This window comes from Pithys albifrons, chromosome 10 (assembly GCF_047495875.1).
Source record: "Pithys albifrons albifrons isolate INPA30051 chromosome 10, PitAlb_v1, whole genome shotgun sequence".
In the NCBI taxonomy this organism is placed as follows: domain Eukaryota; kingdom Metazoa; phylum Chordata; class Aves; order Passeriformes; family Thamnophilidae; genus Pithys; species Pithys albifrons.
Genome location: NC_092467.1, coordinates 21,077,831 through 21,101,821, shown reverse-complemented (window position 1 = coordinate 21,101,821; position 23,991 = coordinate 21,077,831). Strand labels below are relative to the sequence as shown.

Sequence of the window (23,991 nt, the reverse complement as noted above, 5' to 3'; positions counted from 1 at the left end):
TGCCTCAGTCTTAAAGCAGCAGCCACACTTGTGGTGGGCAGATGAAAGAAGAACCCCCTGTGCCTTGGCTGCGCTGCCTGGAGTGTTGGCGCATTCAGTCCGGCTGCTACAGCACAGCATTTGAGCCTCTGGCCTCTGGTTCTCACTAAATGTTAATCCCACCAGAAGTCTCAATTTTAAAGTAATTGTGAATCTCTTCAACTCAGCCTGCAGTAATCACACAACAACCTATCCCTTAGACAATGAGCAGAGATTATTCAGCTTCCTTGTACCCCAGTGAAACGGCAGCTTCCTTCCTGACTGTGATTGTGGCTGTGATTAACTGCGTAGTTCAAGGTGAAAGAAGAATGCAGTTCCAGGCATATATGGCTTCCTTTAACCTCAGCAAAACGCAGTGCCAGATATTTCAATTAGTGTGTACCAAGGTCACAAAATCAATTTCTTATCACCGAAAAACACACATACTGTAAATTTCATTTTCAAGCCATAATCTCTAAATTAAATCTGTGTAGGTAAAAAGTGTACAGTGCAAAATTGCAGTCCTTCAGTCCCCTCCTTCTCCAGCAGCTCAGCAGCATTTTCACAAACATCACCTGGCTTTGTGCTCTATATTTAGAGCACAATGTTTGGTTAGATTCTAATCTTCTTGGAGAATGTCATTATCTCTTTCTTTGGCAAATAGGGGCCCAAAGTGTCAATTACCTTCTTAAACTCTTTTATACACACAGGGCTGATCTGGGTTTGATATTCTGTCTGCCAACAGCTCGGTTGACAATTTTTCAGTCATACATAGAAAAATTGTGCACCAGTGTATCTTCCTAGATAAATTACACATTTCAAATGTGGTTACATACAACTTCACCACTCCTGACTACTTTATTCTGGCAGAGGAAAACAAAAATCAGAAATTTAAAAAAAGGCAAAAAAAATGTCCCAAAGAGAACACTTTTCTGCTATTGAACTCTATGAATTCAGCATAGAATTACAGAGACAAAAGTAAAATGAGTATAGCAGATTGGTGGGCTACTGCATGTAAATCAGTGTAGCTGTGCAGAAATGACGTTATCTCTTATATGTGTAATTCCTGCTGATACTTCCCTTTTTACATGGGTAGCACTGACTTCATAGGTCCAAAGGCAGCTGCAAAGTCTGACGGCTGCAGTGGCCTCTACCACATGCAATTCTAGGTACAGAGTCTTAAGGAAGTGGAATGAGTGGAAGCAATTTCTTTCCAGTAAGTCCTGATCTTTCCTTAACAAAGCTAATTTTAACTGCACAACCACAGAATGAGTAAAATTAATAATTTTGAGATTACCTTACATTTTCTAATATAAAATTCTGCTTTTTGTTCACATGCCTACATAGGTTGCTGTGCACGCTATTGTGTGCATTTAATACACCTGTATGAGGATACATGTTCTGGAAATACCTTCCATCCTTTCACTTCAGACCAGCAAGTAAAAGAATTTTTTGTTACAGTTGGACCTTTTGGGACCACTTCAGATGTTAGAGAGACAGGAAAGGAATCATATCTCTGGTAAACACAAAGTAAGCAGACTCTGAAATTGTAAGTTTAAAGTTCCTTAAATTAATTTTCCCACATTATCTAAACATGTAACTTATTGATTCTTAGTACCTTAAAGCAGGATGAAAGGAGTACTTTCTCAAGAAAGGAAATTAGCTTTATTTGGCAAGGGTTAAAACACATTTTAAATTAAACAAATAAGAAACCATCGATGTGCAGCTGATCAGCCTGAAAGTTTTGGTATGTTTTTGAGAGAGACAAATAACTCTTTTCTACCACATCATCTACACACATTTTAAAAACTGTTTTTAGATGCAAGCAAGACTAAATTAAAAGAGAGACTGGATATGATTAAAGATATAACAAGAGGAGGTTTTGTTTCTTTCTGGTACTTTCAAACAATGTGTTACTGTATTTTAATCATAAAGTATCATTTCAAGAAATGTAAACAAAACCTTTAAAAAATATAGAGATGCCTTTTTTTCTCTTTCACTATTTTTTTCTTCTCAAATGTGTGATTGTAATGAATCTATCTAAAACATTCCTAAAATTGGCTTTGTCCAAGGCTCCTTAAAGTCAGGGTCAATCTTACAAACGGTCATTGTGGGCTGTATCTTTGGCTCAGGAGAACTGTGTTTTCTGGCAGTAGGAAGAAGAGCTAACCCTCTGAATATTCCTCATTATCTCATTCAAGTGACAAGAAACTGGGAGGGAATTTTTTTCATATGAGTGAGGAAACTGGATTTGGCACTTTGAATGCATAAAATGCTTTGAGTCACAATTTTATGGACTCAGTCCTTTACAGAGGTAAGACAATTGGAATGAGACAGCCTCCACCATGTCTTATTCAGCAGGACTGTGCTGTTACTGCAAACATCCTGCACTGTTTTGTGCCTGACTTATGTTCTCATGCATCACAGGCATTGTTATAACACACTCTCTCCTTTCAAATTTCTGATCTACTCTTAAAAGTTTCAACTAAAATATACTTTCAAAAGTGGAGAGTTACAATAAGCAATTTCAGTTTTAAAAAGTAAATTCAAGCGGTTTTGACTAATACTGCTAGCCAAGTGAATGGCTATTTTCAGGAACATAAACATAGCTCCATCCTTTGTGACTGGAAGGCAATCATAACAACAGCTGGTTAGTCCCCAGCAGTCTGCATGCATCACAGCCTTCAAGCTCTTCCCCAATTCACGAAAAATTGTGACATCTTGCACATGAAAAGGCAAAAGCCATACATAAAGACATAGATCCCCAATTGGCCAGGAACCTGCTATGTTAACTTTAACACCATGCTTTCCCAGGCAAGTGGATTGTCATCCACCAGAATATCAAATCCTCCCAGCTAATTTGTCCAGACTTTTCAATTCCATGATCTGCCTACAGGTTTAATCTGGAATGTAGAATCCAGATGTCTCAACTGGGTAACATCTCACAGCTCAGCAGTCAACCTCTGCACTTCAAGAAAAGTTGAAAAACATTCAGCTACATTATGAACAAAGAAGACATGTGAGGGAAGAAAACTTTCTGTTTCCTGGAGCGGAATCCTGAAGGCATGGATTTAATTAAATATAAGACCTATATATTCAACAAACAGGATGGTGCCTCCTAGCAATTCTTGGGATCACCAAAAAGCCAGACATGTAAACCTGCAATAGGAGTTTTGAATTTGAAATTACTGCCCTTTCACACAGCTCATGCTCTTTTTTAACCATGCTCCACCTTGAAATAAAGTAAAAGCTCCAGCAGAATTTAGATGCAAAGCGGCAGAGATTGGGAGGTACAGGAGGAGAAGGGAAAAGGAAAAAGTATAAGGAACAGTGAGATGAGCCCAGAGGCTAGGAGGAGCATGACAAAAGGCCTGGGAATTCGTGGTCTGCTTTGGCCTCCTGTAAAGCACAACCCAGGTTTTTGAGGCTGTCAAACACTGATTTAAGCCCTGTTATTAGTGTTTGGCTAACACATGTCTTTCTCCTGGTATGCTATGCTAGAGCAGCTGCAATTTGCCTTTTTATAGCTTGTGGTAACTGATAGCAGTGAAATGAATTTAGGAAGTGTGTGGATTGGATCTTCTGTATCAGTGATTTCAGACTATTTGGTAAACACAGAAGTGACATCCGGTGACGTATGCCTGCTGGAAAAAAAATTAAAAAAAAATTCACCTCTGGTGAATCAGCATTTGGATTAGATAATTTTCTATTGATGAACAGTTCTGGATAGAATAAAATTATTATATGCAGTTGCTTTACAGGGTCATATTAATTTGAAAGTAAAAATTCCCTCAAAATTATACACCAATGGGGTGCTGCAGAATGGCAACAGTGACACCTGTGAATCAAAAATTCAGTGACTGCAATAAAAGCCAATGGGGGGGCACAGTGACATCACGTTAGAGCAAGGAACTGAATTCTTACATGAAAGCTCCATTTGATAGTGGCAAAAGCCAGAGCATTGGTCATTTGACCCTCAGTAAAACAAGAAAATACTTTTGTGTTCAGATATTGAGTAGGCTTTCAATTTGTTTCATCTGAGTTTACACAAATTGCCCAGTGTTCTAAAAGGGATTCTGTATTTTGATATAAAATACCAGTTTGCATTGATGTATTTTTTGCCTGTGGAAAATGATAAATCTTTCTATACTTCACTTTAGGAACAGAGTTAGTGCTTTGCTTCAGTACAAAGTTTCCCTGACAGCCTAAATCCCTGCTCAATATTTCTGGAAGAGCTGTAACTATTTTACAAGTAAGACTGATTAATCTTTCAGTGTAATTTGCAAGTGACATTTACAAGGGAATATTGTGTAGGGATATCTGGGAGGGATATTGTGTTCAGGCTTTTCCTGCTTGCCTGCCTACCCTCCTGGAACAAACAGCATTGCTTCATTTTCCTTCCGTATTTTAGAAAGTTAAAGTAAACACTGTGATCATGCTGTTTACTTTAATTTCCTGCAGTGTGCCAGCAAAGCAACAAATTGGCAGTCAGCAATCAAGAAGCAGCCAGTATTGAAACAGCAGAGCTGCTTAGGAAAGCATCATTGATGCCAACTCATTTTCCCCTTTGTTTTAAAAATAAAATATTGGCTTCTATGAAGTTTTACTTTCACCCCAATCTTCTCTAAAGGATCTGAAATTTTGCTTGTTTCCTTTATTTTTCTTTTGAAAGAAAGCCGGGATTATGAGCAACACACAGTTTATATGTCTGACTCTTTTTATATCAATGCATTTACAAAAGAGGCAAATGTAATTCTATTTGTCTGTAAAATATCCATGGTATTTTTGCATAAAAGGAAGTTAACTTGTCTATAAATCAGTCTTATCTGGGTATATTTTGATTTTTATTTTCATGCCAAGAGCTTTAGCCCATGTTGCTTCAATTAAGTGTATGATAATGTGAAGCTAAAGCCTCATGAATTACATTCAGAATACACATCTGCCCAAGAACAGAGTCCTAAAAAGAAATCAGTTGTATTATCAGAGGTCGTTCTTTCTCATCTAATACTACATAAAACATGAAACATAAATAGAAAATAATAGGTAAGAAGACTGGGATAGATTTTGTACTTCGGAGGTGTAAAGCTTGACAAGGTGACTCATTTATGGCTTTCTGGAAGATATTGTATAGAAGGAATTTATTGCTATGTAAGTTATAATTCCAATATATAAAAGAGGCCAGATACCACAAGCAGTTATTCTCCTGACTATGTGCATTCCTGCACATATTCTTACTGAGGACAATGAGATTATAAAGAGGATTAGCTTTTTGTTAGACTGGCCAAAGCATGCCTTCAGAAAGTCCAAAACATGACCTAATTTAAAGTGGTTGAAATCTTGTGGGAAAGACTGTAAGAGGATAATTATTTAAAAAGCCATGACTTTGACACCAGGAAATTAAATTCATATCTATGTGTCTTTATCTATACACAGCAAATCCAATAATCCTGAGCTCTCTGCAGTCGCTTAGCCAGCTGGCAAATGGAGAAAAGTCAAAACTAACAAACCCCATTCCTAAGGTATGCTGACATCAGTGATTCATGATTCATCAATAATGAGGCTAGGAAATAAATGTAACTGGGCATTATTGCCTTTTGCAGCACAATAAACTCGAGGGAAAATGTCTAAGTGTGTCACATTGAAAAGACAGGACTAGAAAATAAATAACATTTATAAGTATTTAAGAGGTGTTAGAAACAAGCGAAAGTAGAGAAACAAATATAAACCTTTCAAAAACAACGAGAATGCACCTATAAATAAAAAGGAAGAGTTTCTCATCTATAAAAACTTAAGAGGACTAAACTGAAAACTATCATTTTTTGTTCAACATTTTTACAAGGAGAAAGAATTTGACTTGTTTGTTAAGCCTCAAAACAATGACTGTTCCGGTTTATTTTCTACCAGGATAAGTACAATGAAGAAGTTGGTTCTATGTTTTGCAAAATTACTAATATTATTGACACTAATTACAACTCTCACAACCTATCTAAATAACTAAAAGGGCAAATATGTAAATACAATGTACTGTACATACTCTTTAGAAAATGTCTGTATTAGCACATAATTGATGATCACATTTGATGGTGACTACACTATCATTGTAAAAGCCCAAGATTATTAACAGAATAAAAATGGGTAGCTATCTCTAGAATAGCAGATACACCTGCTGCTTTTGCCACACAGAACAGCAAGATCTCATACATCATTAAACAACTGAGGCTTTGCTTTACGTTTTCACAGCTTTAAACTATTTATGATAGGGTGTAGCCTATATTTCTAGTCCTTTATAGAGCCCATCCAATTAAAATTCAGGTTACTTTTTTATGCTATTAGAAAACTATTGCACAATATTAACAATGCACTGTGTTCCAGGCTGCTCTAGAGAAACATCGTCCTTGTTTCAGGGCCAACAGCCACACAGTTCTGATATAAGCTTTGCTTCTTAACTGGAGGGTAAGTGACTTTGGTGGTTGTTGCAGTATTTTACCAGAGAAAATGTTGGTCTCCTGACATGAGGCTTGCTTCAGATCATTGCCATTTAACTGCAAAGCACCACAAATACATTTAGTATATTGTTTGCCTCTACTGATATTGGAAATTTTATTTTAAAGACTGAGTTTCCAAACAGTGAGTATAATTCTTAATAAACAATTAATTGGTTCACCAGATTTGTGAATCCATATTTCACTGCACTGAATTTTCTTTAAGTGCTCAATAAATGCTTTTATGAATTTTGAATGTAAGTTTCCCTAAGAAAACACAGGTAAAAGAGAAAGTGAGAGAAAGATACTGTATGAGACAAAAGAACATGGAAGGTAAGATAAATCTGTCCTCACACAAGTGGTTTTAATAATATTATAATGGGTACATATAAAATGGATGGATTTAAGAACATCAGGCATGTCAGTGAGAACAACAGGTATCTTTACTGAAAATTTAATTGATGATTCATTATCACAATTCTAGAAAAGTACAGACAATGTAGTGGGTATCAGATGATAAGTAAGTACTAGTTTGATTTGTTCCAGACAGTGTTGCTGAAATTCACTTGGTTTTCTTCTTTCTCTGCATGATTCACAAGAGTAGGCCCTTGACTCTGCAAACTTATAATGTGCACTTATCTTTGAAATCAACTAACTTTTTTATGGTAGTAAAATTGAACTAATGCAAATGCAATACTAGTGTTGTGAAGGCCATTTCTTCTTATTCTCTTTTGACCAGCTCAATAGACAAAGATTAACCTATACTTAGAACAAGATTAGCATTAAATTCAAGAAATACATTTAGAAACTGCATGACACGATGCAAAGATGGGACTGAGAGAACAGTGTTTTTCAGACTTAAGAAGGGAAGGTAAAGGGGAAGCAATATTACTACCTACAGCAACCTAATAGTAGGTCACGAGGGTTTATAGAGAAGGTGATGCTAAACTATCATCAGAAATGTACAGCTGTAAGTGCACATGGGAGGCAGAAGTTACAAGCTGCAACAGGAGAACATCAAACAGATAGCACAAAAAAATGTTCAAAATTATGATGGTCAGACACTGGAACAAGGGCCCAGAGAGGCATAGATTTCACCCTTGGAGATACTTAAAACTTAGCTGGAAAAGACCCCAAAGCTACCTTCTCCAAGTTGAAACTGGTCCGAGTGGGGAGCTGGACCAGATGCCCACCAGAAATCTCTTCCAAACAAAATTGTTCTATGATTTTGTGATTCCTTATTGTTTGCTATTTTAGCCAGCTATATTTCTCTCTAAGCATTCCCAGCTTATAAAAGGGTAGACAGTTTTCTTAGGCAAAAGGCCTTTGCATTCTGTGTTTTCCTAAACAAGCACACTTCCAAGTACACCACGGCAAATGAGCTATAAAAATCCAAACTTCATGTGGGCTGTTTACATGTGCTCATACCAAACCTGCTGAGCAGCAACTGCTAAATTTCCTAAGATGCTTGAAAAACAGAAACTGCCTAAAGAGATGGTTGCTATTCATACCATTCATACTATTCTCAAGATACTGAAAACTGACAAGATTCATATGAATTTCAGCCTGTCTGCATCTGGACATAGCTATACCTGACAGTGGAAATAAGTATTAGAGCTATTCACAGTGGAGGACAACTCAAAAATGAAGGCAGGAATTTTCTTTGGCTGGAAGACAGAGGCATCCAAAAGCAGACCCTTCACAGGATGTCTGGCATATTTCTCTTGAAAGCCACTGTAGTGGAAAACTCATCACTGGCATGTCTCTGTGGCACACACAGCTCAGTCTCCTAGAGGAGCCCAGGAGCTCTGTTATTTGATCATGATCAGCTACTGGGAAGAGTGGTGGAGCACTATGTGTGTGGAAAAGATAGGTGAAGGCTGTAAAGAAGCCAACATACCATTTCCAAGCTTCAGAAGTCTTGAGTCACAAGGGAAATAGCAAAGATGCACTAGTGACTCTCATGGAAAAAGAAAGCAGGTGAACAGGTCATACTCAACTGAGATGCATGGTATGCTGCATTCAAATACCAGGCTGAGAGTAATTTGCAGAATTTCTCATAAAATATTAAAATTTTTGGCTTTGTATGCTGTTGTGACATAAAGTTTAATCCTTGAGCCAATGGGCTCTTGAGCAAGTTTTTCAAGTGAGCACATAATAAAAATACACATAGGTAAAATCTGTTTACCGTAACAGAATGTTATGCCATTTCCTGTGTATCCCTGGGAGCAGTAGCAGCCTGTTGTTCCACCCTGAACTTCACATCTGGCGTCTTTGTGGCATGTCATGTTACAGCTTGCAGAAGTGCAGCCATAGTCCAGCAGACTGGAAATCAAAACTGGAACAAAGGAAAATCAGACTTGTTTCATTATCTAAAAACTTAATTCTGATCTCTAAAACAAGATCTGAGCCAAAGGTTATGGTTGTATTTCAGTAAACTTATCACAGACTCAGCTCTGTTGAAGGATGGGACAAGGGTCACCAACAGGAGGGGCTTCTTCGGTGAGACAGCAGACACCATATATTATAAATATATATGGGTTCTCAATCAGTATAAAATGTAAACCCCAATAGAAGTTACCCAGTGATCTGGGGAAAACATTTGGATGGCTTTCCAAGCTCTCTAGTACTTTCTGGTAAAGCACAGCATTTACTTGCACTCTGAATAATGTATTCAGTATAATCCACACTGCCCTACATGTCCAAGGGAAAAATACCAAAGCGAGTTCTGATCAGACTTTTTATTTTTTTATTTTTTATAAGTTACCCAGTGATCTGGGGAAAACATTTGGATGGCTTTCCAAGCTCTCTAGTACTTTCTGGTAAAGCACAGCATTTACTTGCACTCTGAATAATGTATTCAGTATAATCCACACTGCCCTACATGTCCAAGAGAAAAAATACCAAAGCGAGTTCTGATCAGACTTTTTATTTTTTATAAGCACTTCTATACTTCTGTAACTAACATATAGGCATGGTCTGAGAGATTAAGATGACATGTCACATATTTACAGCATTATGACAGCATGGTTTAAAAACATATCGAACTTATTTAAACTTAATCTCTTAAAATGCCATTTCTTTGTTATGAAACTGTTGTCTTCTTTTTTTTTTTTCCATCCCCTGGATGATTCCTAAACGGCATAATTTCCCATTGTATGAATGCATATGATTTTCAAAACAAATTGAAAAGGAATCTCTTTTTGAGAAAACTAACAGCTCACTGTATTGTTATACACACCCTGTAATAGGTTAGAAATGAGGCATTTAGTTCAGAAGTGAAAGTAAGTTTTTTACTTTGTACTTTATAAATTGTTAGCAGGACATAATGAAAGTGCAGAACACAAAGACCATTTTAGATGTTGTCTTCCTCTGCAGTTCTTCTTTTTTATACCTAAATATTATTCTGGACATTTGTTAGCCTAGTGTTAAAATGATATAATTAATTGCTTCATGAAATCTCACTTAGGTGTATTTTCCTTGGAGAAATTAAAGTTTCATGAAAAAGTCAAATACTAAAAAATACACATACAAATTTTAACAATTATAAATAATCCAAATCAATTTAGGTATCATCCAATTTCCTCTTTTCCCTGTGTTTTTGAAAGAACATCTTCCAAAGATTAAAATGGAAACCTACAGGAGTCTGTTGTCGTTTTACTGTTTAGAGCATTCGAAATCTAAAAGTCTCCCAAAGAGATGGAGAGAAGGAAAAAATCCAAACCCAAACCAACCCCACAGAAACCCACAACATTTCTGTTTTTTACAGTACAAAAACCACAGTGAAGTAAAGACAGGCATTTGTGGGATTTGGTTTTGGAATGATACTGACCATGCAATTACTGAATCCAGTAACAACACTGAACAAAGCTATGGGGACTTTCAGTCCCTTGTACCCAGCAGCTTTGTACCATCCCTGATACAGTAATTTCTCCTTGCCAGATCCCACTCCCTTCTCACCTGCCATGTGCTGCCCAGGGACAGAGATTTCACCTACCTAGGAATGGAAGCAGTTTCATTGGTGATGCTGTTGCTGTGCAGTGCCTGGTGCAGTGCCTTTGTGTCACAGAAGAAAACTCCCTGCGTTAAAATATATGATCATGTGCAAAATACACACATATGCCGATCAGGAAAATGATGTCCTGGTGCAGGCTCAGCTGTGACACTGCCCTTTGTCCCAAGCTTCACTCTTTCAAAAGCTTCTGAGTCTCAACAGGCAGGACAGGAAGGGTCAGGAGGGGCTAAGGACCTGGTCTTCTGGCAAGTAAGAAAGAATGAGAAAGTAAAAGGGAAATGTGAGCCTGTGTCTTGCAGAAGATATCAGAAAAGATTCTGGCGTGAGAAAGTTAGAGAAGCATGTTTGGGAGAATGGGTCTGGGGCAGAGGGAGGATGAAGGTGGAAGGGTTGATTGCAGCCTTCTGACAGGAGTGCAGGAGCAGCAGCAGAATGGAGCAGCAGATGAGGGAGGGTAAGGAAGAGGTGGAGGCGATTAGTAACTTGCTCAGTGTTTACAACCTCAGAGGTAATGATCTACATTCTTCCTTCCACCTTTTCCTGGTGACATATGTGAACTCCAAGACTCCTTTTTTGAATCAATCTTGGGTGATTGAAGATTGCTCTTCCTACAGCATTCTTCAGTTTTGAGATGGATCCTTACTGCAGCTAAGCAATGTTGCTTTAAGGGTAATGGACTGTAAGGGAGGTACAGGAAATCCCTGAACTCCACTTTGTGAGGAAAACAAAGACATATAGGCAGGGAGAAAAGAGACAGGAAGAGAATTGTAAGGCCAGGAATCTCAGGAGCCAAAGGAGACCAAGTTTCTATGAGTTCGTGGGACTGAAATAGGGTGTTGTGTAACAGCAAATGTTCAATACAGCCAGTTTGGTAAAGCCTTTGATGTGCCTTTATATTAAATGTGATAGCAGTTCTATCCTTATTATAGTATCCTAATTGATGAGAATTCCGCATGTACCTATATTATGCATTGATATGGCAATATTTTCTCTAATCTTGCTGTGGATGATGTGTACACTGTCATTTCCCAGCTTCCTGGAGATGATGACTCTTGTATTGAAGCACAGTAAAACTGAAGCACTGGCATTTGTCTGCCTATATAGATGAAAGCTGAGGCACATGCACAGACAGACATGCCTCTGGAACAGTGGAGAACCTCTCTAAACTGAATAAAACAGACACAAGACTGTGGAATGTCATTGTGGCAAAATATGTCTCACTAGAAAGTTTTGAGGCTGTGACTTTGGTAGGTACCTGGTGGGAAAGCCTTATTTGTCTGATCTGAGGAATTGTCTCTGGATGGGGATGTATCATCATTTTTTCTAAACTTTTTAGGAACTATCTGTTTACCATCATTTTGCAGCTTCATGATCATTGCTGGCTGGAGTTCAGTGGGTTAAACTCTACTCAGGTCAGGGATGTCTGAAGCATGTAGAAACAGCACGTAGGTGTCTAGTTGGCAAAAAGTACTTCTGGGGCACCTTGGCAAAGAGAGAGGAAGCTTCAGGAACCGGATGTTAATTTTTGGTGAACTGCAGAAAAATGTACAAAGGGTCCAGGTGTAGGAAGATTGTTTTCCTTCTGTTTGATTTTGTGAGGGGGAGAGGACTTAAAGGGTAAGAAAGGAAGGGACTAGGAATTAGTTTGTTTTGTTAACTTTTCCCCTAATCTAATGTACAGAGACAGAGGAACAGAAAATCAGATGACCTGAGGAGAGCTTTGATCTGTACATCCTGTCCCTTGTGGTGGCATGAACTGTATTGCAAATTTGGTTGGTCTAAACTCGCCTACAGATCCTGCTGCTAGACTTCAGTGTACTAATAAGGGCTACAAGACTCATAATGCAGAAATTATATCTCATTGTCTTGTGTCTTTTTACTCCCCAAGCCAAAAGATTTTAATAGTAAGCAAGAGGAGAGAAAAAAGTTACAACCTAAATTTCAAGCCTTAAGAGCTGAAAATGTATTTTAAAAAGTAAGAGATGGACTTTTCAATATGGTCTAGACATCAGCTTTCTGCAAGGGATATTTGGATAGAGTGTTTGGAGAGTAATTTTATAATCACAGTGACAGTAAATTTATAGTAAGACTTTTAATTTCTCTTCTGATTCAGAGCCTAAGAACACAGGAGAAATTGTGGATTACTCAAAAAATATTCTTACTATTAGAAGACAAATGTGGCCTTTCTTTTTCACTAGCTTGCCTTTTTAGTAGCCAATGATTCAAAATTATAGAGGGGACTATGCCAATCACATTGGAATACTTTCCATCTGGAGTAGTGACTCCACTCACAGGTATAGTTGGATGACATCAGAGGCAGTGCATGGGTCTAATTGGCAAATGGTTTACACAGTAACTGGCAATGGAGCAAGAAGCACATAAAGAAGACAGATGTGGAAGAACAGAGCAAGGACAGAAGAAGGTAGGTTAGGTCAAGCAGAACTCTGGGTGATAAAAGGAGCTTCGATCAGATTTAGAAGGCAATAGGGAGACAGAAAAGAAGAGGGATTTGAGAATATCTTAATGAGATCTCAATACTAGGAGCAGTGGATTACTTTTGCATTACACTACTTTAAAAACTGGCTAATGTGAGTGTCATTTAGAGGCTGAGGACAGCAAGGTCGCAACAGACATGGATGTGAAGAAGGATGGACTTGACAAAGATTTTATGGGGAGAATGAAGAGGAAAGGAGAGATTTCTGAGACATTTTGGAGATTAGACCAGGAGGATTTACTGATAACATCTATTGGCATACAGGGATAGGATTTAAACAAGTGGAGATGAGCAGGTGAACACATGAGAAAGCAGCCATTTTCAAATTTGTGCTGTCAAAATTTTCAAAATATGCTGAGAAAAAAATATTGAGGTGTCAGAAATAAGTATTGATGAGTGGCTGTCTTTATACACAGAGAGGAGGGACACAAACAAAGATGCATATTCCTGGAAGACTGGAGAATCTGTCTAAACTAAATAAAATGGGTACAAGAATGTGGAAAGTCAATACTGCAGAATTCATCTCTACTTGCCTCAAAGTACAGAAACATTAAAAGTAAATCATTTGTGGAAACACTTGAAAAGACAGTCTTTCCATTCTTATACATGGGATGCAAAACCCCAGTTCTATACTTAAATGTGTTATTCATTTTATAAATGGGTTCATTTATCTTTGCAAGACTAGTTTAGGAGGACATAAGTAAATAAATATACACAGACTAACATGCTTGACTTCAAACCACACATTTTTGATTACGGATCATTGTGATTACAATATCTTACATATGACTGCAGACTTTTTTGCTGGTGAACTGATAGAAAGACATCAACCTGCCTTTATAAATTATTGGATGTTTTCCAAGCTTTGCATCATGAAAAAATTGTATTTATTCATAGTGGTTTTAAAGGTAATCGGAATGCTAATTGTGCAGACAATGGTATGAAACTAACACCCGCAGCTGATCACTTCCTAGAGTTCAGTCTTAGATAGCTTTCAAAAGATAAATATGAATAAGTAAAGAGCAACAGATTTCATTCCAGAAACTGCCCATAACATCAACAAAAGAGCAAAAGCTGAGTAGAGCTAGTATTAGGTGTGTTTCTTTTGAATGAGCATAAGCATATTCTACTGTATTAAAGATTTTCATTCCTTTGGTGTGGTCAAATTTGAACTGCTAGCAGAATATATAACAAAGAATCTTACAAAATTTGCCGTTTATGGTGGGGAAAAACAATTGTGATATTTAAGGATTTATTTTTCATTATGAAACTGCAAGTCAAGTATGCCTGTAGATACTTAAGAGGAAAAAAAAAAAGGCATTTCATGGGTGTCTTACAAATATTTCTGCCATAGGTTGCAGACTCCACTTTCAGACCACTAGGGATTATCCTGAAAGGGGATGGTGAGAGTGTATATCAGATTGAGAGATTCTGAATACTCCAGACAGGGTTTGTACACCTTCAGCCTCCTTTGTGTTGAGCCATGTATATTCAGCAGCCTCCAAATTCAGTATCTAAGCCTTCACAGTGTGGTCCAATATAATTCACTCTGTATGTAGCCACATGCATGTGCATGCACACTCTCACACATTTATCTCTATCATGTATGCACAGACATGTATCATTTCCTGAATTGGGATGATGAATATTTAATGCCAGTAATAAAAACATGATAATGATATTTCCTTTCAACCTTTGCTATTTTTTGGACAAATGGCTGTTCTTTTGAATGACCCAAGTTTGCTGCCAAAAGGAGCATGTGATGTAAACCAGAGAGAGGATGCACAAATGCATTTGATACAGGTTTTTTTATGATGATTTCTGGTCTTTTTATATATCAAATTTATTTATTGGTTCCAAAACAAATCCTATCACTTCAAGAATTTAAGTGGTCTATATAATACTTCAGAAGTATTTCATTTATGCTTGTTATTAGGGCAAGAATAGCAGTTTTTTTCATAGTCTTTATAATATGGATGCAATTGAAAATGTAGATAAGTGTCAACTAAAAATAATGAATTTCCATGTTTGATTAAAACTATTTTCAAATAAAAAAAATCCAGGGAAAGTATTTTTCAAATGCAATTAGTCTATCATAGGGCAGCCTGCCTCAGAGGACTCTAGCCCAAAAATAGTGTCAGTATCTGTTTTAGAACTGTCACCTCACTTTTCTGTCTGAGTGCTTCACAAATCCTTATCATTTTATGTGCGAACATCATATTCCATCTGAGTATACAGGGCTGAATATATCTCTTGGGATGATGTAACTGTAGGCAATTCGGAAGCAATAAACACACAAACTCACACAAACATATGCAGGCACACATCCTCCTAAATCTGCGTAGCTATATGTCCATCTGAAGGAAATGGCACATTTCAGTGCTCAGAGCCAGTTTCTTTCTGCTCTTTGTTTTACCCTGGATGAAATCATGAAATGAGGGAATTTAAAGCAAATGCAATGTTTCTGAAAGCCAGATTAACTATCCTGAAATTGAGCTCTGTTTCTGTGTCTGCTATAATACAGAAGGGATATACAGACTGAGTATAAAGATTCTCACAGCTAAAAGGGATAAAGTAATTCAGTTTCCATGTCTATTTGTGTTCTTCTGGGACTGGTCATGCTGTGGTGGAATTGCAACAATAGTCACATCTCTGCAGTAGGAATAGAGTGAACTCCTTGAATAATTACACCAGTGAAATGCCAGACTACTAGTTATGTTTAGTACACTCATTTTATACCAGAGCATCAGAAGCAAAGTGCTTTTACAGTGTAGTGCTAATATGTGAACCACCAGATGACCAGACTGGCTCCTACAAGACCACAATTACATCTTCTTTGTTTTGTTTATTTTCACATGGGAGAAGAGTTATGACACTTTTTGTTTGCCTACCACACAGTGCTGGATTGTGGCAGGCAACCTCCTTACCTGTCAAGGTGTCTAACCTTACAACATTATAATCAATCTTTCAACAGGGCAATATTCCACAAAAACCATCCTGAATTTTTTTCCCTCAGGTAACGTTCTGAAAAATAGTTAAATTATGACGTGGATTTGGGTCCTTATTGAATTAACTTCCATATCTATTGAAGAATGACTAGATCCTAAGCGAGGATCTCAGGATTTGGTTCTACACTTCTCAAGAACCTTGATCTGCCATGTGGTTGTATCTTGATGTGGCTGGAGGGATGGAGAGGACTATGGCCAGATGAGGTATGCACAGTGCTGGAAAAGATTATGCTCTTTTGCATCCTCTCAGTACCTCACAGTTAACAATGTCTTGAATAACACTGGTCATAAAAGTGCCGCTGCTCTGCCCCACTGCTCACTGTCCTTCCATGGCCAGAGCCCTCTTCCCCCATCCCTCCTTCCTCTCTTACCACTTTCCCCCAACTGCATCCCTTCATCCTTTCTCCCACTGACTCCCCAGGAATTTGTGCATTTCCTATCTGGGAACTCTTGCAGAAGGAAAAATGCTTGAGGACCATGATGGGGAACAAAATCATACTTACAACAGGAAAATAATGAATGATCATTTAGGATTTAGAGTGGAAAGTTCATTGTATGTACTGCCAAGAGTGCTGTAAGTCAAATCCAAACACTTGCATTACAAACAATAACCATATAATGACTTTTTACATTATCTCTTCCTAGGCAGAAGGTTCTCTGTAAAACATGGGCCAAGAAATAAATTATTCTGTAATATTCTTTCTCTGTGATATCATTTCCTCCATTCAAGGTTTCATTTCAGGAACATGGTGGTTCACTGCAAAGTCATAAAGTTTGAAGAAAAGTTGGCAGTAGCCCACAGAGGACAAGTGAAGTTTCTCCATTCAACGACAGCATGGATAATGATTTGGCAGAAAGGAGGAACAAGAGGGACAGGTCCTCAGGCAAGCCTGTTACTATCTAGTTGCTTTTCTATCCTCCTAGTCACTTGGTAAACTGTGTTGTTCATGTGGACTGACTCCAGAAAGAATTTCCTCTGGACCTTAGTGCTACATAGCAGAGTTTGTAACAGTTACAAAATACTTCAGACTGCGTTGCTGCATGGAAGAATGCTTTAGAACTCTGTTCTCACCTGCTTCAAGCTAGGGACTCATTTTTCTGTGGTGTTGGAGCACTGATGGCTAAGCAAATTCCACTGAAGTGGCTTAAAATTAAAGCCTCTAGTATGCTGGTTTGACCTTCTGCTAGATACCACCAACAATTTATCTCAATTGCTTCAATGAAATGGTTAGCATCTTAATATAAGCCTAATAACTAATTGCTAAAACTTTCAGTGTGTTCTTTAATGCTATTTTAGCCTGTCTTGAAGAAGCTCAAAATATACCCATCACAGAGTTGCATATTTTATATGATGCTGATGCTGTCCTAATTTAGAAAGTAAAATCACAAGTTTAACTTCAGTTATTCAGACCATTTTCTCACAGATGCCTGCCCGTTCCTCTGGAGTTGTTTAACTGTGTCCTTTCAGAGTTGCCTTTTAGCTTACATTGTTGTCATTCCTCCCGCAACAAGAGAAATTAATTATAAAGAAATAAATCTAGTGATTTCTTCCCCCAGTTGCACTCCTGCACACAGGTCTAGAGATCACTATTTCTTACATTAGCCCTGCCTATGGCTGCAGTAGGACTGAAGATGTCTCTCTGATCTGGACTTATCCTTCCCCTGGCTTGGAGCACTTTTCCTTCCTCACTGGTGCTGGACAGTATGCCTGTCCTAACCCAGAGGTTAGAGCTATTTCACACCCCTCCAATATATGGTCAAGTAGTTTAAATTATTTCTTATAGTGTTCATTATCTTGTACTTGTCTACATTGAGCTTCATCTGGTATCTTGTTAGTCAGTCACACAGGTTTTATTAGCTTTTTCGGAAATTCCTTACTTTGCTTCTTCGTTTATATTAACTTAAATAATTTTGTATTGTCAGCAAATTTCAGCACCTTGTTATTCATTCCATTTCCCATATCATTAAATATGAGTGGTAGGCAAATAGCAGAGGAAATTATTCATGAATATTCATTTGAAGTTAAAAGCAAATTCCATTTTCACAGCATTCCTGGCTAGCCGTTGTTCAGTTTCTGCAAACAACTGAACGCTAAAGATTTACTAGTGTAAATGCATGCAGGATATTCACATTTTATTCCCATATACAAATAATCCCTTCAAAAATTTCAACCTGCGTGTTTCTAGACAAAATTCACATTTCAGAGCTAAAGGTGATATCTTTTGAGAGGGGACAGAATCCCAGAAGCTTGGAATATATTTTGAAAGACCTCTTCCTTTCTCATGAAGATGCAATTTGACACAAGATGAGTAAGGAGGGAATTGCATTTTTGACACATCCCCTTCGACATCTGCACTAGCACTCAACCAACACCAGCCAAAGACCTGTGGACCTGACCAGCCCTCCGTTGCCATCTGTATGGGCTTCTGACCAATCCCATATTTCCATAGTTTGGCTTATGGATTGGCTGTTCCATGCATCCTGGCATTCTGATCCAGTCCTGTCTGATAGGACATCGTGGGCTCCCTCCCAGCATTGGTACTACCTGATACTGGTCAGCTGAGCCATTCACAGCCCCTGCTGTCAGGCTGCTGGCCATGATGTCCCTGCTCTGTGCTGCAGCTGCACATCCAGATGAAGCTTCAGACAGATTCACTGCACTGTGCCAGTCCCTGATGACCTCAGCCATTTCAAGAAGCGGTGGTCTCCCTCACCCCTGCAGCAGAGATTGCCCTGCTCACACAAAGCACAGCTTCTTTCTAAACATTACCCTGTGTGTTTCTGAAACAACATAATGACATATGTCATAAATCACAATCATAAAAGAAAGTTATTTTTATAATAACAGTTAAGAACCCATGCAGTCTGTTAGGAATTCTGTTATGCATTGCACAGCAGTGCTAACCTAGATCAAGGTTATCTTTGGAATCCATGTAGATGCTAGGAAGAGAAAATAGAAGCAAAGCCTGTGAATGAGGTGGGACAAAGCATGAGAAACATTTTTGTAGCAGAGTGATTAAATTAATTTTTCTTCCAAATGCCAAGAAGAGGTTGAATGGAGGTAGCTGGTGAGCAGTTTGATTTGATTGCCCTCACCCTTTATTCCTTATTATTTTTAAATAGCATCAGTAACATGTTAAGTGTGCATATAAGAAAAAGAGTCTCTTCAGTTGCTTCAGTAAATTTCAATCTGTGCTCCACGTAAAGTTCCATATGAACACAATGTCAAAATTCTCACACACACACTTTTAGGGAACCATTTGGCCTTCTGGGTGGTTAGCCTAAATTGTTTTAAAGTCTGCAACTCTCATTAGTATATTGACAAAACCAGAACAGAATATAGTTTGCTATGCTCAAAAAGCATCAAGAAATACATGTTTGCCTCAGTCATATATAGTTCTGTATGTGAACACCCAGGTGTGGGAGGTGGGTCCTGAATACACTCCTACTTGCAAGCTAAAGTTATTAGAAACTTTGCTTATGCATGGCTATAGCACTTGTTCTTTAAAAGAACTAAAATTTATTGAGTCTATTCATGTACTGGTTGAACCGGTATATTGAAGTCTTCACGTACTAATTCAGATGTTTTCAGATTAAATATTGAAAGTATCTTCAAAACACACCCCTCATATATGTGTGTGCACAGTCAGTCCTGATTATACCATATGATACAACATTTTTCATAAAATTGCAGGAAAGGAGACGTGCAGATACTCATATGCAACTTCCTTCACAGAAATGCCTGTATTTTAAGTGGAAAAAGAAAGGAAATTAAAATGAGATTCCATTGTTTAGATGAGAAAGTGCAAAGGTTCATGACTAAATTAATGTAATTCTGACTTTGACCCTTAGACAAAGCATTTAAGAGCTTTCCAATGACATCATATTTACTTGGTGCCTATGTTTTAGTTTGCATTGCTTAATTACTTAAAGAATAATCTAACATCTGCTTTATTGAATTCAAATGATGATATGCTGGACTTCAGCTCACAAGTCCCTTCCCTCCAGTCTCACAGTCGCAATCCTAGAAACATCTGGTACATGCATGGATGCATGAGAAGTTCCAGTGTGTTTCAGGGAACTGGGGGCGTATGGGAGATGCACATATGCATTTGCTATTCTATATTTCACACTGTTAGCCAATTTTCATTCTTTAAAATTCTTCGCTGGGTATCTGGAACCATCTTTTATTTCAGGATTTTCAAAACCTCCCTATCAAGAAGAAGGTTTCCTTGGAGATTTTGAGATTTTAAGTTCACTGAAGTCAAGGGAGCTATGCTGTTTCATGCAAGCTGAGGATCTAGTTTGATAGTCTCATCTTTGTGAACACAGAGCAGAATGAATTTATCCAAACTTATGAAAGCTACATGAATACCTTTGTTTGAACAATTTTGTTGTATTTCCTTTGTATTTACAGTGTAATTTAGCAGACTGAAATTAATTTTTCTTCCCTGATTATGTTTTTTACAGACACTGGAAAGGTTGATGAGCACAATATAATTTTAAATTATGTGCCTTGTTCATGCTTTTTTCATTATGTTCCATTACTGTAGGATTTGAGTGGAACCATATGATTATAGTCTTAGGCTGTCATGCAAATGGACTAATTTTGTTCCCTTTCCCATTCCACTCACCGTCCTTGTCAACACGATGGATAAATTTTGCTCTGTGTTCGGTTCCTCATAGACTTGCAAGGCTGTCATCAGAGTGGATTAATCTACTGCTTGAGTTATCACAAAATTCTCTGTCCTAACAATGACTTATCCCTGAATTTAAGCTTGATATACTTTATACTCAATCTGTAGAAATACCTTGCAACAAAAATTGTAATGAGAGCTAAAAATGGTACAAAAATAATCCATTCTTATCACAGTCTTTGAATTGCAATTTCATGGATTTACTTGAATACAGTATTTTACTGAACAATACTAAGAGAGAACATGATATAATAATGTACTTGAAATTTCAATTTTAAATGTCACCTAAAGTAAACTTCCAAATTGTTTAATTAAGTGACCATAACTGTGTTAGAGGTTATTGCCAGCACAATTGCTGTGCAAGCAGTTCCTTCAAAAAAAGCCAGGATGTGGACAAACTATTACTCACCAGCATATAAAAGCACTATTAAAAATAATGATAATGGTGGGACTTAAACAAAGAATAATACAAATTTTAGAGTTACTTCTTCCACACATAATCCTTTAACTCCTCCCTTCATGTTTAGCTATTGAATGGTTTTTAAAGTGACACGTAATTGTTATGCATGCTTGTATTTTGTTATTTTCTGAGGGTTCTCACACTGGTCTACGATACAAGAAAAGGATGATTTAAGCATTTCTTTGAAACATATATTTATGTTTGTGTTCAAGATGCTAGATGAAATAATCAATGTTTAATACTTCTTGCCTTCTGATATAAGGTATAAAAGGACAAAAGAAACTGATTTAAGCTGCTCTGGATAAAAAAAAAAAAGAATCTTCTAAACTTTTAATTATCTTAGTATTTTATTAGCATATTAGGCTTGCCTACATGGGAATGTAGGCAAAGAAGTCTAGACTATGTTAAATGGAAGCAGGGGCTTCCACTCCACTTCCTAAAACTAATTTAAGAAATTCCCATGTTAACCATTTCATTTACAGGTTCTATTTGTTTGACTTCCTAGCTGGCAATTTTGGCAAGGAACCCAGTGCAAACTTTTGTATATCAGCTCTGTGATTTTTCTCATCCTGCTTTACGAGTTGCCTCCTGCAACTGGCAGGAGGCCTAAGACTGGCTATGTTAAACTGCCATGATGCTTCTCCCATAACTCAACTGTGTTTTGCCAGCTCCATTTCTAAACTGCCATGAGAGCAGCCTGGAAGACACACTGTTCACTTAATGCAGTTTTTAATATAAACAGGATAATGTCATGAATTGGCACTTACACAGTCAGATAGATTTGGCTATGTAGCTTTGGAGAAGCAATGTTATGGTTTCAGGAGAAGAAAATCTGGAGGATGAAGTAAAAAGCACCATGTGGTTTGTTGTGGGTTTTTGTTTCTGTTTTTGTGTTGGGGTTTTTTTTTGGGGGGGAGGGGAAGGGGGTGATGGTTTATTTTTTTCCTTTCCTGGAGGCATCTCTGCAAATGTGTTCAGAAAGTGAAGCATTGCTGCTTTCCTTGGCAAGCATAGTAGGATGAAATCCTGGGAGGAAAAGCACTGCTGAAGAATTTTATGCTGGAGAAGATGATAGTCCTACTAAGCTGTTTGGTGCTCATTTGAAGGTATTGAATATTCACATGAAAACCTTTCCCTCCCTATAATTTAAAGCAATGCTTTAAATTATTAAATTTTTATTAAATTAATTATTAAATTATTAGGTAGCAATGCTTGCTACCTAAAAGACTGAAGAGACAAAAACTTGAAAGGCAGCAGCAACAAGCAGGGAATGTGCTGGGTAGCATGGACATTCTGTACAGGCATTTAGGAAATTCAGCTAGGTCTGTAATGAACTGTCTGCCACTGAGTGAGAAATTGAAGACCTAAACAACTCACAAGCCAAATCTGTCTTGAAATAACCATGCCAAAAAAATCCTGTGTGCTCTGCCATGAGCTATCCATTATGACACCCACTTCCACACATCTCAATTTGCACCCACAGTATAAAGAATGCTATAAAAATTACTAAAATGACTTAAGAAGTGTCCCTAGTTCAAACATTAACCCATCAACGTTCACATGCATATGTTCTTATCTGATGATGCCATACAGTGTTTCAGCGCCAGCGCTCTCTCTCTGCACTATAGCACTGACATACAGCTCAGTCTTGGAAGCCAGATTCCAAGTCCTGACTTTTACAAGCTTTGAAACACAGACATAGAAGTGATTGCATGGAGAGCTCTTGCTTGTCTGCCAGGTCATATAATTTATGATCACTGTTAAAAGTCTCCTCCTGATCAGATCTCAGCATTTATGGAGAGAGGGTGTTTTACTTCTATTTTGTTATCTTGGCAATCTGCCAACTTTTCGTGTGTTCCTGTTTGGTTCCAAGAATTTTTGAGCAACTTACCCATGTGTTGGCAAGCATGCTGTAGGTGTGTACTGGTAGAACACCTTGCCAAAGTGCTCTCTGTTTTCCAAGAAAACATGCAGGCATTGGGAGCACTGACTGAGGCTTGGTCCTGTCTTGTCTTCATTCACTATCACAGAACATTTTTCCTTTGACTTGGCACGGGGAGTAGGAGCAGGAATTACCATCTCAGATTTATTTACTCCAACAACATCTTGTAGACATTTGCTTTTGTGACACCCTTCCAGATGGGACTGAGCATGCAGCTCTTTGAGTCCCAGAGCTCTACAGATGTCCAGATGGAAGACTAGAGAGCGCAGCAATCAGTGTGTAATTGGGTAAGTGATAGACCTGCTGCAAAGCTGCATTACCTCAGCCTTAAGGAGGATTAATTACCAAAGACCTATGATGCCAATTAATTCTCTTTAAAAAGTTGTGTGTGGATTCAAGGCACTTTAAGTTAAAGACACTGTAGTTAATTCAACATTATATGTCTACATCAATAAGCAAGTGCACTTTATATAGCACACAAATGAAAGTATCTGAGAGGTTTTTGGTAAATGTGTTTCTGGAAACAGTAAGAAACTGATCCTGCTGCCACCAGAGGTGGTCTTCCTAAAGCATACTGTAACCTCTAATTTTGTCTCACATGCAGCACCCACTCCTGAATACTGAACATGAAGTTTGATCCCAAAGTGCTGATAAAATACAGCTGATTTCTCAGCTTAGGCTGACAAGATTTGTTCATGCTTAAAAAAATAATGCCTCAAGTGACAAGCCCTCAAGATTTCAAAAGAAGTCTAAGAGAGTTTTGTTCAATCAGAAGGTAACAGAGATGCTCTTCCTGACACATTGCTGCAGTCTCAATGGAATAAGATAGACACCAAGGTGGGGGAAATACCACTGATCAGGTTAACATGAGAACT

General features: G+C 37.8%; 1 protein-coding gene across 4 annotated transcripts in view; it reads right to left on the bottom strand.

Moving 5' to 3' along the window:
• The window catches only part of ADGRL4 (adhesion G protein-coupled receptor L4), a 74,250-nt gene extending 63,110 nt beyond the window's left edge, over nucleotides 1-11,140 (bottom strand). For 2 of the 4 annotated variants that reach the window (XM_071564665.1, XM_071564667.1), the window contains exons 1-2: nucleotides 10,498-10,997; nucleotides 8,689-8,838 (exon numbers count right to left, since the gene is read on the bottom strand). In XM_071564665.1, coding sequence (XP_071420766.1) covers nucleotides 8,689-8,838; nucleotides 10,498-10,519 — 172 coding nt within the window. In that variant the 5' untranslated portion in view covers nucleotides 10,520-10,997. The other 2 variants (XM_071564666.1, XM_071564669.1) reach the window with 2 other exon arrangements.
• Between the last annotated feature and the right edge of the window lie 12,851 nt (nucleotides 11,141-23,991).